The sequence below is a fragment of the Hippopotamus amphibius genome, chromosome 3 (assembly GCF_030028045.1).
Source record: "Hippopotamus amphibius kiboko isolate mHipAmp2 chromosome 3, mHipAmp2.hap2, whole genome shotgun sequence".
Lineage (NCBI taxonomy): Eukaryota > Metazoa > Chordata > Mammalia > Artiodactyla > Hippopotamidae > Hippopotamus > Hippopotamus amphibius.
In genome coordinates, this window is record NC_080188.1 from 27,182,968 (window position 1) to 27,204,187 (window position 21,220).

General features: G+C 40.3%; 1 protein-coding gene across 5 annotated transcripts in view; it reads left to right on the forward strand.

Annotated features, from left to right (window-relative positions):
* Nucleotides 1–21,220, forward strand: part of DCUN1D4 (defective in cullin neddylation 1 domain containing 4) — a 69,003-nt gene that overhangs the window by 35,834 nt on the left and 11,949 nt on the right. For all 5 annotated transcript variants that reach the window (XR_009052600.1, XR_009052602.1, XR_009052601.1 and 2 more), the window contains exons 6-8: nucleotides 4,168–4,238; nucleotides 9,071–9,162; nucleotides 15,568–15,676. Coding sequence is in view for 2 of the 5 variants with exons in the window: in XM_057726719.1 (XP_057582702.1) it covers nucleotides 4,168–4,238; nucleotides 9,071–9,162; nucleotides 15,568–15,676 (272 nt within the window). In the remaining 3 variants the exon portion in view is untranslated. The remainder of the gene's footprint in view (nucleotides 1–4,167; nucleotides 4,239–9,070; nucleotides 9,163–15,567; nucleotides 15,677–21,220) is intronic.

Here is a 21,220-nt window from a genome sequence, read left to right on the forward strand (position 1 = left end):
GAGCCTTTTTTAAAAAAATTAATTAATTTATTTATTTGCTGCGTTGGGTCTTCGCTGCTGCACAGGCTTTCTCTAGTTGTGACAAGCAGGGGCTATTCTTCGTTGCAGTGCGCAGGCTTCTCATTGCGGTGGCTTCTCTTGTTGCAGAGCACAGGCTCTAGGCACGCAGGCTTTAGTAGTTGTGGCATATGGGCTCAATAGTTGTGGCTTGCGGGCTCTAGAGCACAGGCTCAGTAGTGGTGCATGGATGTAGTTTGCCCTGTGGCATGTGGGATCTTCCCGGACCAGGGATCGAACCCATGTCCCCTGCATTGGCAGGCAGATTCTTAACCATTGTGCCACCGGGGAAGCCCCAAAGAGCTTTTTTAAATTACGAAGAATAGAAACCAAAGACAAAAATTTTTTAAGATTATAAAGTACCTTTTTTTTTCTCAACTCTATGGAACCAGCTGCCAATGAGTCCTATCAGTAGATACCAAGAAGTCATCTGTTCCTAGAAACAAAACCTCTTAGCAAAATAGTAATAGATGGATACTTTCGTATGAGAATAATCACTCTTTAATGTCACAGCCTAAATACTTTACCCTGGTGGAATGAGGAAAAGAACTGTGAAATGTGGGATACATACACAGTCACCTGCAGTGGAGTAATGCCAAGTGTGTCAGCTAGGTGTTCTAACAGGAGGATTATCAGACACAGTGAAAAAAACAAGGTGTAGAATTTATAGGTACACCATGAACCCATGTGTATAGATAAACAAATTCAGAGCTGCATTTCACTGTGTATTTGCACAGCAAAAAGATCTGGGAGGATATATGCTTGTCTGGTAAGGAAAGGAAGAAGGCAGGCTTTTTCTCTTTTTACCTTATTTTACTTGGACTTCTTTATTTGAACATTTCACCATGTGAATGTCTTCATATGTCATTTGTGTAATATACACATGAGTGAGCACATGGGGTCTATGCACACTCAAACCCAGATGATAAAATGCTAACTGTATTTTCATTTGAGTCAAGAATGAGATAAAGGTGCCTACTCTCACTCTTCTTATTTGCCATTGTTTTGGGGGTTATTAGCTAATGCTATTAGGTAGGAGAGAGAAAGAAGGGACATAAATACAGGAAAGGAGGAGGCAAAAATGATCATTTGTTGAAGATGAAATGATTGAATTGTTGTGTACCTGGGAAGCCAGAGAATTGCCTGAAAAACTTAGAAACTAAATAAATATGTATATGTTTTCCGCAGATAGAGTTTATAAAATAGCTTATTTGGGGAAGGGTTCTTAAAGAAATTATTTAATAAATGACTGCCTCTGGGAGTAGGGAGAGATTAGAGGGGAAACTTGCTTTTTTTTTTTTTTAAATATTTATTTATCTATTAGCTGTATTGGGTCTTCGTTGCTGCACATGGGCTTTCTCTAGCTGCTGCGAGCGGGGGCTACTCTTCATTGTGGTGCGCGGGCTCCTCACTGTAGTGGCTTCTCTTGTTTCGGAGCACAGGCTCCAGCCTGTGTGAGCTTCAATAGTTGCAGCACACGGGCTCAATAGTTGTGGCGCACAGGCTTAGTTGCTTTGTGGCATGTGGCATCCGCCCAGAGCAGGGCTTGAACCCACGTCCCCTGCATTGGCAGATGGATTCCCAACCACTGTGCCACCTGGGAAGTCCGGGAAACTTGCTTTTTTAACACTTTTATTTTCAGTTTTACTTTTAAATGAAATTTTATATCATGTTCAATTATATTAATGTTGCCCAAAAGAACTAAAGAATTAAGTAAAGTTTAATTTTCCCCAATAATCAAGATAAGAAAATTAAGAATACATAGAAAAACATGTAAAATAAAAGGAGAAAAAAGAAAGTCCCAGAAAAAGGTAACAGATTTGAATATGTGAAATAAAACTTTTTGTAACAAAATAGCACATTTGTGATTAAAAGGAAAATAACACATGCAGAAAAAGTATTTGCTCTGGCTAGATTATGTGAAAGAGCCTGAGTTTGGACTTTAAGGGGAGCCAAGGGTTAGAAGCAGAAAAGTGACACAGACCGTCCAAGGTGATTTTAATATTCATCCTTTGTTGAGAACAACCACCTTCACTGTTATTGTGATCTAGTTATTACTTTGTATTGAAATTACTCTTATGCTTTGTCTCCCTTCCTGGAGGGCAGGGACCATGTATTATTCCTCTTTAGCCACTTCTACAGTGCATAGCTCCAGGGTGTGCCCAGTAGATAATATTTGAATGCTGAGACATTTTCAGTGGTGGATCCTGCTGGTCTCAGCAACTTGCTAGATCTGAAGGCTGTGGAAGATTATAGAGTGATTCTTGTATTCTGATATTCATTCATTCCAATAAACTTTATTGAGCAACTACTTCATGCCAGGTAGTATGCTGAGGTTATAAGAAGAATAAACAGGGACTTTCCTGGTGGTCCAGTGGCTAAAATTCCACACTCCCAATGCAGGGGGCCTGAATTTGATCCCTGGTCAGAGGACTAGATCCCACATGCCACAGCTAAAGATCCCACATGCCACAACTAAAGATCCCGCATGCCGCAACAAAGATCCCGCACATGGCAATGGAGATCTCGTGTGCCGCAACTAAGACCCAACACAGCCAAATACATACATACATACATACACTAAAAAAAAAAAGCGTAAATAGCTCTTACTCTTGAGGAACTTAAAAGGAAAGGCAGATGGGCTGGGACTTAATGCAAATGTGAGAAAAGCATTCCTAGCATTGCCAGGGTCACAGGGGACTGCCTGACCCAGCCTCCACTGGTGGCGGTGGGGAGGTTAGGAGGACTGCCTGTATGGTTCCTGTCTTAAAGAATGAAGGAGCTTGCATGGGAAGATGGGGGAGGGGAGAGGGAGATGGGCTGAGGCCACGAATAGTTAGTACTGTGTTGGGTATGTGTCAGGAAGTGTGTGCACAGCAAACAGTGGGTAGGTATTTCTGGATCTTAGCTTTTATTCATTCAGCAGTATTTATTTGATTTTTTTATTTCCAGGAAACTTGATATGAAGGTGGAAAGCTATGAGGCTGAAAAGGAAGGGAGGCAATAGATCATAGAGAACCTTACTTGATATGCCAGAGACTTTGGACTTTATCCATAGGTAGTAGGGAGCTGAAAATCGAAGGAGTTTGTGTTTGAGGTGGACCCTTCAGGTGGCTGTGTGCAGCGTGGGTCAGAGGGGCTGAGGCTCTGGAACTAGGGAGATCCTGAGGAGACTGCTGTGGTCATCTGGTTATAAGAAGGTCTGAACATCTGCCTCAGGTCTGAACAAGTCAGTGCTGTTAGGAAATATTTGGAAAGTAAAATTGGCAGCGCACTTGATAATTAATTGGCTCTGGAGAATATAGGAGAAGGGGAGACTCCAGGATGATGCCTTGGTTTCTATATCTGACGGTGCCCCCCGTTGAGACACTACAGGAGGATAATCTCAGCTATCACAGAGAAGCCACGTAAAATAAAAGATTGACTGTGTCTCCTGGATATGGCGATTAGGAGTTTATTGGTGACCTTGGCAAGAAGAGTTTCAGTAGAGAGGGAGGAGCAAACACCAGATTGCAGTGGTTGGAGAATGAATTGGGGCTACAGCAGAGCTGGCACATGTGGACAGTTCTTTCAGGGAGAAACAAAGCTGATGTGGAATGTGAAGAAAGGGGTTATTGCCTTGTCTAGAACAAAAAGATTGCTTGAGTTTTTTTTTCTGTGTGAAAGGAACAGTTATGTTATTTCCCAAATAATTTTATAAAGAATATTAGATGGTTCTTTGTTGTGTTTCCAAAAATTATTGTATGTGTTAAAATTATTACCAAAATAAGAATGGAGATTTAAGCTGCTTTAAAGAACATAAATTGAAGGCTTGTAACCTTATCTTTAAGACATAAATTATGTGTACATCTGTCCACAGGTTGAAGAACTTGGCCATAAATTGACTTAAATGATTGTGCAGAACAGAATCCTTTAAAGATAGAACTGAAATTCCAGAATATTTTTCAACACATATTTAGTGATTTCTTTCTTCAGAAAGGATTTATGGTCTTTAAGTGTTATTTGATCTAAGTTTACTTTAATAATATTTTAACAGTATGCTACTACTATACTAGTAATAGTGTATGTACATGGTTAGATTTAATATATGTAAATTGCATTTCATCACAGGTACTGATGATGTTGTAGGTCCTGAAGGCATGGAGAAATTTTGTGAAGACATTGGTGTCGAACCAGAAAACGTAAGTCTGACTTACTAATTTGGGCAAATCAGTTGATCTGATTTTGTCTCTCAACAAACAAAGCAGCAGTAAATAAGTAAGAGTGCATTAGTTTTTATGAGGCAATCTAAGAAATAAGTTCCAATTCTAAATTGGTTTGTAAACAAAAAATTTTTTTGCAGTTGGTATGGTGTAACTAGTCAGTCTTTTTTTTGTTTGTTTTTTTTCTCGTTTAATTTCTTCTTTCTAAAAGGTACAGTAATAAGGTAATTAAAATAGATGTTTAAAAAGTGGCATGGGCACGTGTGCCTACGATGACACATAACTAGGGGACTGAGGGCATTGTGTATCTTTGTCCTCCTCCATAGTTGTTCCAGCCTAATGTAGTTTTTCCAGAACTTTGAATAATTAATTATTCATAAGGGTTTTGAATAGGTTGCAGTTAATCAAGAATTTTTCACAGTTCCTTCACTTCCAGTTGAATTTAGCTCAGAAAGTGATTGCTTTTTAGCGTAAAGACCCAAGTATTTCCTTTACAAAATTTAATTAGTTTTTTTATATGCTTAATTATTTTTGCTTAATTCTTATCATCATGTTATTGTTGAATGTTTTTTCTTATCCCACATCTGTCTTACTCTAAATGAAAAATTATACAAATGCCTTGACTCATTAACTATGCAATTTAATATTACATCAGCCTCCAGTGGAACAAATACTTGTATCCTAGATGACTTTGTGCTCTGGAAGAGTTTTCAAAGGATCAGCCCTCTCATTCAGACTATTGGCAAGATATCTGGTGCCCATGCATGTGTGTCATGCTCTTTGAGACTTTACACTTTTTTCTTTAAAAAACTTTTCTATGCCTCCATCCTACCCACTTCCCCCCATAACACTTTAAATTTTCTGAAGGCCTCTGGACTGTCTTTAACTTACTACATGGATTGTTGTCTGGTATTTTTAATTTTAATGTGATCTAGTTCAGGTATTTTGATAAATCATTCAGTTTGGTGCAAAGGTTTGGGGACAGCTGGGGCAGTAGTACTGAACATTTTGCCTGATCTAGTCCATAGCCTAGTCATAGACAAAAGCATTTCACTGACTTTAAGAAGGAAGTTTTCTGACAGGAGCTGGGCCGAGATGGGCGGTGTTTTCTGGACAGTAGCATAAGAGGGGTGAGAGTGAGCTGGGCCTGAGAGGAGGCCCAGAGGTTCCACCAGGGGACAGTAAATCGGCGTGTGGTCAGAGGGGTGGGGAGGTCGGGGGGCATCAGGCCGCAGGTGTGAGAGGGGTTGGGCAGGTGTCTACACGCAGGGCCACGAGGACCTTTCGGGGGGGAGGAGTGCTGATACCGATTCTAGCGGAAAGAACAAGGAGGCCCAGCTCTTTAAAGTTCCTCACCTTCAAGTACCAGTACTCAGTAAAAAATAGCTGCTTGTTATTATCCTTTTTTGGCAATTATGAGTCTTTGGTTCTCTATTTCTGTAGGAGTAGAAATAGTCTTGAAATGTTGAATCACATAGAAGACTAACAGACTGAATTCAGACTGTTATCCCAAAGTGTTTATTGCTGTACTTCAGTTCTGAGAGCCACTGAGAAGTGGTATTGTTTTACGCGTCACTAAAAAGGAAAAATGTTGTTAAGTAAAATCTGATAAGCCATCAATTATGGATGCATCCCAATTTCAGAAATTGTTTGAAAAACAAGCACTAACATAGTGTTTTGGAGGCCTGTCTGCATTGATGAGTGAGCACTTCAACGTGTTTAAAACCTTCACCTTGCCTGATATTTATAGCTTATGAAATTTAAGCAGGCTTGTGGAATTCAGGTCGACTCCATTTACTAAGGTAACAGCAAACTCCTTTAAGTAGCTAGCTTCCTTCTTAGCTGTACTAGGGGAAGGTCTGCTTTGTGAATACCCATTCATCCGTTGTGAATATCTGCTTTGGCTGTTTGGCCATATTACATGCATACTTGTGTGTGTGCTCCTTTACCATAACTAGTTTTTTGTTTTTGTTTTTTAAACCGTAAACCATAAATTTAAGTATTTATGCGGAATTTTCAATCTGTCTAATAGAGGATTGAGTATAGATACTGTTTGAGAACATACCAAGTTTGAATTAGAAAATATGGGTTAGTTCACCTATGTAAATTGATATACAGGAGTCAGAATTCCAAGAAAAGCTGAGGGATGAGGAGAAAATCTTCTAAGGTGTGAATAGTTTGAAGAACGTGTAACCCCTTCTTTTTGGCAAATTCTTCCTAGTAGGCCCCTAGTCTCTTAAGTCAGCATTTTCTAACCTATTTAACAGTTATATTTTGTGGTGATGTGCAGAATATGTAGAAAAATTGGTTCACATATCAGTTCTAGTTATCTACCTAGTAAACTAGATTTTTAAAATCTAAAACAACCTAGTGACTTTAAAAAATTGATAAATACTGATTGAATTGATATTCTCACTGATATTAATTTCCAAAGTAGAAAACCATAAAGTCAGCATCCAGAGAAGGCTTTGCATTAGTCTTCCAGTTACAAATTAGACAAAGCTGGAGATTTTTAATCTACAAACAAGCTTGTTGGCAATTGAAAGGGCAGACCTTCTGAACCTCCTGAATGCTTTTGTTCTGGAATCCTTAATGTGCCTGGCTCTCAGGGGGCAGAGGTGTTGCACTTTTATTTTGCATGTTACACTTTTATTTTGCATTTTGTTGTTGTTTGGGAATTTTAAACACTTTGGTTCTATTACAAAAAATAACATAAGGCAGGTATGAAACTGTATATTTTGATTCATTTTCAGGGATAATAGCCTAAAAATATATTGATGCTCTTTTTAAAAAAAATTTTATTGTATATTGGAGTATAGTTGATTTACAGTGTTGTGTTCGTTTCAGGTGTATAGCAGAGTGATTCAGTTATACGTATACATGTATCTATTCTTTTTCAGATTCTTTTCCCATGTAGGTTATTACAGAATATTGAGTAGAGTTCCCTGTGCTATACAGTAGGTCCTGGTTGATTATCTGTTTTATATATAGTAGGGGGTGTATGTTAATCCCAAACTCCTAATTTATCCCTCCCCCTCCCCACCTTTCCCCTTTGGTAACCATAAGTCTGTTCTCTGTGTCTGTGAGTCTGTTTTCTGCCTCACAGATAGGTTCATTTGTGTTATATTTTAGATTCCATATGTAAGTGACATCATGTAAGTATTTGTCTTTCTCTGTCTGACTTACTTCACTTAGTATGATCATCTCTAGGTGCATCCATGTTGCTGCAAATGGCATTATTTCATTCTTTGTTATGGCTGAGTAGTATTCCATTGTATACACGTACGACATCTTTATCCATTCACCTGTGGGTAGACATTTATATTGCTTCCTTGTCTTGGCTTGCCTCATTTTTTTATGTTATATCACCCAGGTTCCTTTCATCATCACCACCATCTGACCCAGTTGGGCACATGGATTGTGGTTTAATGGTTTGAGACAATTCTTCTGAAATGAAGCCTTTCGGTCCTGTGTAAAGAAATCAGATTAACTGTCAGATGCAGTTCCCAGCCAACTGTGTTACAGAAACGTTTCTTTTCTTCCCCTTGCCTTTTTTTTTTTTTTATCACAACAAATGGACATTAGCCATTCATCAGTGTATGTGTGGTCTCCACTTTAGCACTCGGGTTCCCTTTTGTATGAATGACTGTCCAGAGGTAGCCAGCCTTGTAGAGTGGCAGGACGGTCCTAAGAAGGCCCTGTCCCTCTTCTTTACCTCTCTAGGAGTGGCATACTTTCTTTTTTAGTTACTCTTCACCTTGTCTTGGGTCTTTGAGGTAGACGAGATGGGAGAGCTTCCTCCTCGTCCCCCAGTCCAGACGGCCTCAGCGCTGTCCCTGTAAGAGCCCTGGAGAGCTTGCAGCCGGAAGCATCTTTGAAATGTAATTTTGTCTTTTACACCTTCAGTTATTTGTTAAACTCACCAGTACTATCTCGGAGCCACCTTTTCTGTAAAGCAGCTAAGTGAAAAGTGATGAGCCGTACCAAACCCAAAGTTGTCACAGTTCCTCATGTCTGCAGAGTTTCAGAAGATGCCCTGAGAGCAAGGATGGCGCCCCACTGAAAAGTGATGGAGTGATTGTCCCATCATCCTGTGCTCGTGGCAGGCACAGCACTATCGAAGTGGAGTGTTGGGCTACTTTAAAATCTTTCCCCCCAGTGTATATAGTTGAACTCGCAAACACCGTGTCCACTGACCGTGTCCCACCACCTACCTTTTGGGTTTTTAACACCCTGTTCTGCACCTCACTCTTTTCATTTTCACGTAATAAATCTTGGAAACTGTTCCATATTTGTACCAATGGCTCCACTTCATTTGTCTCAGTGGTGACATAGTATTCCTTTGTATGCAGTGTGTTTAGCAAAGAAGTATTTAAATAATCCATTACTAGTAGATGTTTGGTTGTTTTCAGTCTTTTACTGCCACAGATAGTACTGTAGTAAATCTTGCTCACTATATAGCTTTGTGTACCTGTACATGTGCATCTGTGAGGTAACTTTCCATAGGCGGAACTGCTGGTTTCAGGTTTGATAGATACTGCAGAACTGCCCTCAGGAGAGGTTAATTGCTTTACACGTCCACCATCAGGCATCATGAGAGGTCATGTTTCTCCAAACCTTGTCAGCAGACTGAATTACCAAACTTTTCAATGTTTGCCAAGCTAGAACTCACTTTTGAAATTTCCCTGTTCATATTTCAGTGACTAAACGACCGTAAACAGAAGCATTTGGTGTGATGTTGATGTATTTAATTGCAGAGATCTGTCCTCCTGATTTGATTGGTCTTTTGTTTTGTTTTGTTTTTTAAACAGGTAGTTATGCTTGTCCTAGCTTGGAAACTGGATGCACAGAACATGGGTTATTTTACTCTACAGGAATGGTTAAAAGGAATGACTTCTCTACAGTAAGTCCTGAGGCTGCCCTGGGGCAGGGGTGGGGTCTGGTCCTCGCTCTCCCCTGGCTGGCTGCCCCACCCCAGGATCTTGTCTAGCCTGGGTTGGGTGACTGGAGGAAAACCAGGGGATCTGGGCAGGCTTCACCTGTGGCCGTAGGTGTGAAGACCAAACCCCATTTTCATATGGTAAGGAGGGCTATTATGGATGAATTTTAGCAATTAAAGTTTTTAAAGTTTTTATATAATGTATATTGTTTATTTTAGTATTCTTTTAGAGCAGCTGAATAGAAATAGGCCATCCTTGTCTCATATATGTGAGCCATGTATAGAATTTAAAATTTTCTAATAGCCACATTAAAAAAAGTAAAAAGAAACAGGTCAAATTTATTTTAATGTAGTGTACTTAACCCAGAATATCCAAAATACTATCTTTCCAACATGTAACCAATATTTTAAAAATCAGCACCTTCTTTTTTCATAGTGAATCTTGAAAATCTGGTGTATGTTTTACACTTATGGTACATTTCAGTCTTCATTAGCTGCATTTCAGGTGCCCAGTGCCCACATGTGTCTCGTGGACACCATACTGGACAGCACAGGTTTGAAATCAATGTATTAGCATCTGGCTTATAATTAGTGAGAAAAGTTGAGTAAAGTATAACTTACAAGTGAAAATATTTGATATCTTTTATTTGATATATTTTGATATTAGCTTTGGGCAAAGTTAGAACTTCATTACTCTAGTGATTAAAAAATAATAATAAGGTTGTGTTTACGTTACCTGGCCCAGAATTGAGGAAAAAAAACAGTGATTTTATGTGTTCACTTTGTGCTTGTGTGCACGTGCGTCTGTGTGTGTGTGTTTACATGTGTGTGCTTGCTAAGAGTTTCACTAAAGAAAACATAAATTGTCATTCTCTGCTATTCATTGAAAGATAAACTTGAGGTGGATGATGGGATATTTCAAATGATACTGGAAGAGGACGTGCTAAATTTTAATATAGTAACTGACCTAAAGTACTTGGAATGGCTTCTCTTTTTCTTTTTACTTTAGGAATAATAGACTTCATTTGTTACTGAATTAAAATTGGAATTGAAGTGGTTTTACGGTTTTATTTAAATAATTCTGGAATTTGTTAACTTTTAACATCATTGTTCCTTTGTCATTGGTAACAATGCTTTATTTTCGTTGCGCTGTAGCAGTTTTATGAGGCCTGTTCACCATTCTCTCGTTTGAGCCTCACTGCTACCTAGACAGGTCAGGCTTTACCCTGCACATTTTACAAGTGAGGAAACTGAGACTTAGAAGGAGTGTGTAATTTGTGAAAGTAAGTGGTGGGATGGGAAGAAAACCTTAGACTTCTGATTTTTCAGTCACATTCTTCCTCTAACAACTATTGTCTGATGACAAATGCATTTTAGGTAAAAGCCAAATCCCCCTTTTACAAGTAAACTTTCTTCTCAATGTGCTCTAGAATTTGAGAGTGAAGTCTCTGGAATCTCTTAAAATTGTGTAGGTCGTGTTGGGAAACATCTTACGATTTTAAACCTACGAACTCTTGCATTGCTTTCCCTGCTGCCTCAGTTGCTTTCCAGGTAGAGCACATGATGGCTGCTTCTTTTTAAGTACCCTTGTCATGACGCGTGCATGGCCAAATCAAGATTTTATTCAAGGCTTTAGAGAAGGCACCACCAGCATTTATTCAGGCACATTTTCATTTGTCTTAAGAGGGTATGATATCCGTTTTTGTATAGTTCTAGATTCGTTTTTACACTTGCCTGTACAAAAGAATGTTACCCAGTGCCAGGCCTTGCCCATGTTTTGAGGTTCACGTCGCCGGGGAATTGAAATGTGCCGTTTCCTGGAAGAGGCCTACGTGTATGTTTATGGGGTGGAGAGCACTCCACGAGCTCTTTGTTGGGAATTCTGCTCGCCACTTTGTGTGACACAAGTGTGGCAAGTGGGTTCCCGTAGAATGCTGCCACTTGGTCCTTACAATTTACGGTGGAGTAACAAACCCCAACCACTGTAAAGGAAGTGAGGAAGCTGCTTTCTTTTGTGATATGAAACTCTGAGATTAGTTTCCCCATCAATGAGGTCAAGATGATTACTCACAGTAACCTTTAAGGTTCTCTGTAGTTCAAAAATAGTTTCAAGTTTTCAAGTTTTAAGATTTAAGAACTTCCTCCCCCTCTCCCTCCTGCCTCCCGAGATCCGTCATTTGTTCGGCAAATATTTGAGTGGCAGCGATGTGCCAAGCACAGAGTTCTAGGTCCTGGGGAAACAAAAGCCATGAGTAAGACAAAGTCCATTTGGGGGAAGAGCTTGGAAGCAATGTTCAGGCAAAACATCCAGAAGTAATAAGGTCGCTTCTCTTTATGCTACTTGTATTTGTAAGGTATTTGCACCCAATAAATAAGAAAACTCAGAGGCTAATCCTTTATATCCTGTAAAGATGGAAAATAGTCCATCTTTTGAATGATCTGTTTGTCTTCTATTTGGATTTTTTCTTTTTTTCTCATTTTTGGCTTTGTTAAACCTGTCCAGTGAACTTTTTTTGGACTCAAGCTGGAATTAAAGTGTATACGACAAAATCTTTTTAAAAAAATTGTAACTGTACAATGGGTGCATGCTAGAAATAGGAAGCCCACGGGTTTTGGAACTAGAGAGTTTTGAATCAGTTCTGCCACTTCCTTGGTGTCCCTGGTGACATCCCTAAAAGCAGGAAGGTTCAAGTGATGAAATGTGGTTTTTCCCAGGTCACCCAGAAATCAGTCTCTTAGATGCTATCTGGAGTTGTGTGCTTGGCCTCTCCAGGGCCGTGTTTTGTGACTCTTGGAAGAAGTGACAGCAGCTGGCAGGGAACATCTATCCCCAAACTCCTGCAGTCATTCTCAGAGAAGGCACAGCTCTTGTTTTATTTGCTTGCGGGATCTTAGTTCTCCGACCAGGGACTGAGCCCGTGCACTTGGCAGTGGAAGTGCCAAGTGCTAACCACTGGACTGCCAGGGAATTCCCAGCTCTTGTTGTAATTGACTTTTATTTATTGCCTTGTTCCAACATGTGGGTTTAAGGTTACCTCTGATAAATTAAGCTTACAGAGTGTTTAAGCTAAACAAAACCAAACCCAAAAAAAAGTGTGTTAGAGTTGTGGCTGACTTTGTGTAGAACTGATGATGGGTGGAAAAATACCTTTGCGCTGACTAATGAAGGGGTAAAGGCCGTCCCGGGGTAGCGGGAGAGAACTACCTTTGATTTTATAACCTTTGAGGATTATTATCCTGATTGCTATTGCTTCTGACTGTGTTACAGCAGCAAAGTTCAAGTAAGCAATGATTCCACAATGTATGCATGTTTTCTTGTGGAAAATGATGCCCCTTAGCAGTGTGGCACTGTCACTCTGACTACCACAAGTTTTCTTATACGTGGTACACAGAAAAGCAGGGGGAAACGGATTGAATGATGTAGCTGCTTTACTGAAGTCTCAGGCCCAAGCCTGTTTCTTCACAGGCCCTTCGTTTGAACCATGCCCCTCTGCAGATGACCTTGTTGAGTGGCCACTAGATGGCAACCTACGGTTCAGACAGGGTGACTCGGCGGCCTGTCTCCCTGCAGGGGATCAGTCCACAGGCTCCACAGGACAAGGCCCTGTTTAAAGCAGATTAAATTCTTTATTTGACAGTATAGTCTCTAACCCATCCTTAACAGTTGCATCAGGTGAAAATTTTACTTTGGGCATTTTACGCTGGACACTCCAGACGAGCTCTCCGAGCATCTTGCAGACATAGGGACGTCTTTGCCAGTGTGGCTGGACTTGCTCCCAGGCACGCTGCACAACTTCACATTTGCCTTGCAGCAACTTTATTCTCCTTTGCTATGCAGTGGTTATCTAAGTGAGTGGTTCCTGCTCTAGGATCTGTTGAAACAAACAAGTGCTCTTCTTCCTTTCATTGGGCAGGACTAACTATACTAAACCACTGGCCCAAATCTGGCCAATTTCCTGTGGTTTTGGTCCTTAACCTTCTTTCCAAATGAAGAGGGGACTCTTGGCCTTAGATGTTCTGGGTAGCTGGCTTCCCTCCTCTTTGATCCTCCCACATATTATTACTAGTAAAATATTATTTGTTATTTATATACATGGTAAGAAACTCAAGCCATACAGTAGAGTGCCCAATGCAGAGTAAGCCCTGCTCTCACTCCTACCTTGCAGGTTCCACTTACTGCTTTCTTGTGCATCCTTTTAGCCTCCATCAACCCTCATTTGGGTTTTGGCACTAAATCTCTAACTAGGCTATGAATCAGTGTCTCTTTTTTTTCTTCCCTGACCTTTCTCCACAAAGATCCAAGTGGGTCTGATCATGGTCTCTCCCATGATAGGAGATGGCTTCCGTTGTTTCTAGGATTCAACCCCCCCCCCCCCCAAAACAAACAAACAGGAAAACCCACTGTGGACCACAAAAACCCTTTATGGTCTGGGCCTGCCTCCCTCTCAGCTTCATCTTGGGCCACTTCCCCTCTTACTTTACCCAATCTAGTCACAATGGTTTTCTTTTAGTCTTTGGACTTGGCATGCTCCCTTCTGCCACTGGGCCTTTGCACATACTGTTCCTTTAATGTGGAAAGCCCTCCCCTCCAAAAACATCTAGTTTCCACTATCTTTCAGCTCTCAGCTTACATGTCAGTCCCTTAGAGAAGCCTTTTCTGACTTCTAAAATAGTCTAATTTTAATCTTTTTTAGTTTTCAAAAACATCAGGATTAAAGCACATTCTAAATTGTTGTAGTCTCATAGAAATGAAACATTTACTCTGACTTTTGACTTTTAGGCATTTTATCATCTCAATAGATCATGGGAAGTTTTTTGCAGCTAGCTACAAAAAAAAAGTTTTCACAAATTTATTGCTAAAGATACATCAGTGCACTCTTATGAACCATATTTTAGTTTATAAAGTATGTAAAATATTTACATTAATAATGCTTGTAATCTGTATTGTCTATACTTAGTAGGAGGTAAAAGCTCTACAGAGAAACACAAGGAAACACATCCAGCATTGAAAAGCTTTAATATTGCCAGTGAAAATGATAACTCTTGGTTCTCATTTTTAAGGGCTAGATATCATGAACAGAAAGTTAGTTTTTAAAAAGAACCAATCAGTCTACTTACTTAAGAAAAATAGTGTGTTGCTTACCTGTGAGAATAGATTGTCATCCCCGGGGCTCCCTGGAGAAATAGCTGATTTCAAGTCTAGGGTAGAGAGAGTACACGGCAAGCTAGAATATCTTGTGCCAGAAAGTGAGGACGTGCTCAGAGACTGATGGGGGCATGTCAGAAGAACACTGGAGCCAGCTTGAAGGGTCTACTGCCCAAACGAGGACAATTTATGCATCAAATGAAGACAGTGACAGATTATAACAGAGTAAAAGGCAAAAATCCCTAAGTCCAGAAAGTAAGAAAGGTGGTGAGTAGAATTCTCTTTATAGAACAGTTCCAGCCTGTAAGTGTAAAAGCATGATAGAATTAGAAAAATCACCCCTTTGCATCTTCGTCTGTAAAACTGATTCAGGCAGGGATCATCAACAGATGCTAAAGCCACCTGACAAAAGGTTATTGAGGAATAGGATTGTCAGTCTCAAGGTATCATCCCTTACACACCATTTCAGAGGGGCAAAGAGTACCGTTAAGTGGAGAATCTGGTGGAAGCTGCTTTCACCAAATGAATCAACTTAATATCACCCGTAATGGGACAGACCGACGTTTTGAGCCTCCTCACGGGGTGTACTGAGAACAACATCGCGTGGAGAGTTCTTATCATGAGTACTTAATCTGAATGTAATCATAGGGAAGTTACCTGACAGACTGAGATTCTGCAGAACAACTGGTCTGGCCTCTTCAAAAATGACATTGTCAAGAAAGACAGGAAAAAATGCAGGATACCTTCTAGAGACTAAGGAGATAGACACGTGAAAGCAGTATATGAGCCTTGATTGGATCCCGATGAAAAAAAAGCAGCTGGGGGACAACTGGGAAATTTGTGCATGAGTCATATTAGCTAAGGAAGTTAACACTTCTGGGATATTGAGAGTGATGTGGCATTGAGGCGTTTAGGAGTACAGTGGCATTATGTTGGCAACTTACTTTCCCATGGTACAGAGAAAAGTGCATGTCCGTGAGAGACAGCACAATGTGACTGCGCTCATGGTGAACCCAGGGGATGGGGAAATGGGTACTTATTTACTAGGCCTTCAACTTTGCTGTGCATTTGAAATTTCTTAAAAAGTGTAGGAAAAAAAGTAGCTCATCGTGGCTGTGTTCCAACTCCAGGGTTTTTATTGTCTTTTGGTATTGTGTTTTATATTATTGCCCCACGTAAGAAAAAAACTCGGGTTATAATTTGCCTTTATTCTGTTTTTCTAGATGTGATACAACAGAAAAACTCAGAAATACTTTGGATTACTTAAGATCATTATTAAATGATTCTACAAACTTTAAACTTATTTACAGATATGCGTTTGACTTTGCACGGGTGAGTTCTCTGGAGCCTATCCAGATGTTTCCCTCTCTTTCCCTCCCCTTTTTTACTGCCTTTTGAGGTTTGTTTTACATGCTACAGCAAGGAAGTTGAATAAGCTACTCCCAGGATGCTAGTTAGAATTTCTCTCCACATGGACACTTTCTACACTAACTGATTGTGGGCAAGAATGTAGTATGTCAGCAAGAAGCTCTAGTGACAGACCTTTAATAGCTCTTGAGATTGGCTTAGAAGTAACTTGTAAGTGGGCATGTAATAGACACTGTCCTAAGTGTCTCTTAACTAAGCTTGGAAAAGCTTTTCCCTCTCACGAAACAACAAAACTTCACCCGTTGCGTTTACTGGAATAAGCTAGTCAGATCGAAGCCAGTTTCACTTTGGGTGCTATGTCATATCTGGAAATCGTTTGAATTTCAAACATAAGCTAATTTCAGTGGACGTTATTCAAATATAATTTCTAGTCATCATTTTGAAAAGTGATCATCTTGTCTGTCACGTAGTGAGCCAGTCCAAGTATGTGAATAGGTGGTTCTCCTGGAGTGAAATAAAGCTGTATTTTCAGCCTGGTCACCATAGGTAGTGAATTCTGAGGCATCAGTTGGCATTGTGTTCATTCACTGCCAATGGCCCATCTATACGATTACACTTTATAGCAGAGTGGTGGTTTCTTTTATGTTTGTGTGTTTGGTGGGTTCAGGTGACTAGGCTTTCTTGACTAATGATTTTTTTTTTTTAATGATTTTTCTTTGTAAGCAGAGAACTCAGTGACAAATGATTCTTTTTTTCTTACCACCATGTTATTCTTTTCACTTTTTCTTCACTTTGGCTCTGTTACTTCAGCCAAAGGTTTATTTGCTGATGAGTTCTCATGCATCTATAATAATTAGTAGTAGTTCTCTGTGGTAGCCTCACTTGAGAATTTTTGCATTACGTTTGCAACCTTCATATAAGATCAGCACATGCATGAAAACTTAAAGATGTTAGAAGTGATATGGTGAAATTCAGATGCATTGTTTTACTAAAGGGCGTTTGTGTCGTATATAGAATTTGTTTGCCAGATGCTTTTAGAATAGATGCATAGTTTCTAGGATTAGATGTTTTGCTTCATGAGAGTTTTCTTTCCTCCCAGAGTCAGCGGTGTCCTGTTGTATGGGCGAAATTTTCTTTAGAAACATGATGCCCTCTCACCAGAATAAGCCATATTTTCTAACCTCCCTGTTTGGGGGTCAAATTTTCCCGCACATCCGCTGCTTTAGAACCAGGCTCCATTTTGCTCCTTCCTGACTTTCCGTGCCCTTCTCGGCGGGTCACCAAGGCCCCTTCGGTTGCCTCTTTCTTGATGCTTCCACCACAGCCTTGGGGTTGAGGCCGTGCCCCTCACCTGCACTGCTGCTGTGGTCTTGTGTCCACGCTCCCTCCCTTCTCACCTGGGGCTCACCCCAGTAGGGTGTCGTCCATCTTCCATCAGCCTGGGGCCACTCAGCCACCTTCAGCCCACCAAGCCATCACACCCATCCCCTCCATGTGAACGTAGTGCTTCACCCACTGTGTGGACGCTACAGTTGCTCCGTCAGCAGCTGAGTGATGGAAAATGGGATGGTTTCGTCCTTCTTCACAGAGGAGTGACGAACTTGGGCCCGGGTCACCTGGTTGCTCAGCAGTAGGTCCAGGGCTCACAGTCAGGTTTTGGGTGGTGTCTGCGAGTCACTCCAGGCCCTTGCAGTCCAGTCCCAGGCTTCCCCTCCCACAAGATGCCTGTGTTGTGCTGATGGCAAACTAATTGTTCTCTGAACCAGCCACCTGCTCCCGCCTCTCTGCTCCCCGCCTTTTGTCACGCCAGGCTCTGCCTGGAGCCCTGTCTGTCCCCGGACTGCCCTCTCTAGCTTCGGGCTTCTGGTCCCAAACCACATGCCTCCTGTGTCACACAGGATGGTCCTGCCCCTGAGAGCCGTGTGCCCTCACTTTCGTGGCCCTCCGGTCCTCTGGCTGGGCCTCAGAGTTTGGGTACAGGCCTGCATTTGTTCTGACAGGTTAAGGGACTGTGTGTTTTCTTTCTTCATATCCCTGGGAGCAGCCTGCAGAGATTGTTGCCTTTTAAGGAGAATATCAATAAATATCAGTGAATTAATAAGCCCCTTTATGTAACGATGAATAACAACCACCGATATTTAATCGTTACCAAATAGATTCAGTTCAGCTAAAATATGCTCTAAGATTTGAGTTTGTTATTGAATCCTTTGTTTCGTTTAGTTTAGCCATATCCCACGAGTGTTGAGGTGTTGTGTATTCATTTGTATTCAGTTCAGAATATTTTTCAGTTTCCCTTGTGATTGTTTTGGACCCTTTAGGTATTTAGAAGGGTGTTGTTTATGTTATTTGCCAACTATTAGGACTTTCCAAGTAATCTTTCTATCATTAATTCTGTGGTCAGAGAACATACTCTCTGCAGTTTCAGTCCACTAACATGTATGGAGGCTTGATCTATGGTCCAGAATATGGTCTGCTGTGATGAATGTTTTATGTGTATCTGAAAAGAATGAATATTCTGCTGCTGTTCAGTGGAATGTATTATAAATGTCAGGTCAAGTTGGTTGATCGTGTTGTTTCAGGTCTTCTGTGTCCTTATTGATTTCTGCCTACCGTTCTATCATTCACTGAGAGAGGAATGTTGGACTCTCCAACTATAATTACTTCTGTCATTTCTACCATTTCTTGTTTCATGTATTTTGAAGCTCAGACGTTAGGTTTAGGTGTACTTAGTATTGTTGTGTCCACACCAAGAACTAACCCTTTAGCATTATGAAATGTCTGTCTTTATCTCTGATAATATTCCTTGTTCTGAAGTCTACTTTCTCGAATAGAAATATAAGAAATATAGCCATTTCTGCTTCTTTTTTTAAAAATTACAGTCTGTATATGTCTTTTTCCATCCTCTTACTTTAAACCTATTTGTGCCTTTATATTTAAAGTCCGTTTCTTATAGTTAGCATGTGCATAGTTGGGCCTGACAATATATGTCTTAATTGAGATGCTTAAGCCATTTACATTTAATGTATTTATTAATATGGTTAAGTTTACATCTCCTACAGTGCTCTGTATTTCCCTTTTTGTCCCCTCTGTTTTTGTTTTTTTTTCCTCTTTTCATGACCTCTTTTGGATTGAGGGTTTTTTAAGATTCCATTTTAATCATTCTATTCCACTGTGGTCTTATTGGCTGTATCTCTGTTTTATTTTTTTGTGATTGCTTTAGGCTTTACAGTATACATCTTTAAATTTTCACAGTCCATCTTCCAATAATATTAGATCACTTTATGTATAATGCAAGAGCCTTTCCAGTAGTGTACTTTCATTTTGCCCTTCCATACTTTTCACTGCTGTGTCATACATTTTAGTTATACATGTATCATACATCTCACAATATATTGTTTTAGTCTCTTCAGGCTGCTGTAGCAAAATACGAGAGGCTGAGTAGCTTCTAAGTAGCGGACATTTATTTCTCATGGTTCAAGAGGCTGGGAAGTCCAAGATCACAGTGCCAGCAGGATAGGTGTCTTTAGCTGTGACCTCACCTGGTGGGAGGGAGGAGGGCGCCCTCTGCAGTCTCTGTTTCAAGGGCACTGCTCCGCAGTCATGAGGGCCCCACCTCCCACTACCATCACCTTGGGGGCTACGGTTCAAAATACCCATTTCGGGGGGACACAGACATTCAAATCATAGATATATTGGTATCATTTTTGCTTTAAATAGGCAAAAATATCTTTTCTATTTACCCAAATATATACCATCTGTCTGCTTTTTCTTCCTATTGTGTGGATCCAGGTTTCTATCTGGTATCGTTTACCGTCTGCCTAAACATTTCCTCCAGCGTTTCTCATGGTACAGATTTTCTGGTGATGAATCTCTAAGCTTTTATTTTGCCTTCAATTTAGAAGGTACTCCTCTAGATAAAAGATTCTAGATTGACCATTTATTCTTTTAGTACTTGCTTTTAAGATAGCTCTCCATTGTCTTCTTTCTGGTGGCCTTTCTGGTGTTACGTCTGGTGTCATTATTCCTTTGAACGTGTTGTCTTATTTTGTTTTCTGACTGCTTTTATTCTCTTTTCATTGCTTTTCAGCAAGTTGATTATGATGTGCCTTGGCATAATTTTCCTTACGTTTATTCTGGTTCGGGTTTGTTGAGTTTTTTAGGTCTTTGGACTTACAGTTTGTATTAAATTGGGAAATTTCTCAGCTGTTATTTCTTCAAATATTTCTTCTGTTCTCTCTCTCTCTTCAGTTATACAGTTATACCTATGTTAGATGCTTGATATTGTCCCACAAGCTACTATGCCATGTTCAATATTTCTGTTTTTGCTTTCCCCCTCTTTTCCCTTTGGATGATATTTACTGTATTTTATAATATTAATCTTGTGCTGATCCTAGCCAGTATATTTGTAATTTCAAATACTGCATTCTTCATCTCTAGAAATTCCATTTGTGTCTTTCTATATCCATTTCTCTCATCATGATAATATTTTCTTCCATCTTCTTAAACATCTAGAATGTATTTATAACAGGTGTTTTAACAATGTTATCGTCTGGTTCCATCATATTTGTCATTTCTCTGTCTCTTTCTCTTGGTTAAAATTTTTTATCTTGTTTCTGGGCCATATGTTACCACTTCTTTGCATTCCTAGTAGTTTTTTGTTTTGTTTTGTTTTTTGTTTTTTTTTATTGGATGCTGTGTATTGTGAGTTTTATGTTGTTGGTTGCTGGGGGTTTTGTATTCCTTTAAATAATGTATTTAAATTTTTTTCTGATGTATATTTAAGTTTTGAATCAGATTGATCCTTTGAAAGGACTAGTCCAGAACAGTCTCAGTCTAGGGATGACTTAGCCCCACTAGTAAGATAGTAATACCTTTCTGAGGATTCGACCCAAGGCCCTGTGTATTATGAAATTTTCCCACTGTGGCTGGTGGGAATACAGACTATTCCCAGCCCTGTGTGAGCGCTGGGAATTTCTGCATACTCTTCTGCAGTAGTTCTTTCCCCAGACTCAGGTGGTTTCCTTTCACATGTGCGTAGACAAGTCCTCCGCCAGCGGCTGGGGAGACACTCTTGTGGGTCTCCAGGTCTCTCTGTGCAGCCCCCCCCTTGCTGGTGTTTTGCCCCATAAATTATATGTCTCCTTGAACTCCATAAACTCTGTCTTTTCCAATTCAGTGAGGTTCCACCGGGCTGGGTTTGGGTTCCCACTTCCTGTGCCGTGACCTGGAAACCACCTCTACACCGTCTGCTGGTGTCAGTGGGGGGCTTATCCTTTTTCTCAAGGGTCACACCCCTGTGATGCACATTGACCAATGTGGGGGAGCCATCGTTTCATGTGTTTTGTCCAGTTTTCTGGTTGTTTGAAATGAAAGAGGGGTAGGTGGAAATTTGGTTTCTCTAAGTCCCTCTTGGTTGGAAGCATAATTCAACCTCCCCCCTTTTTCCCTCCAATCCTTTTTTTTTCCTACTAGAAAAATGACTCCTAGAAGTAATAATGCATAATTACA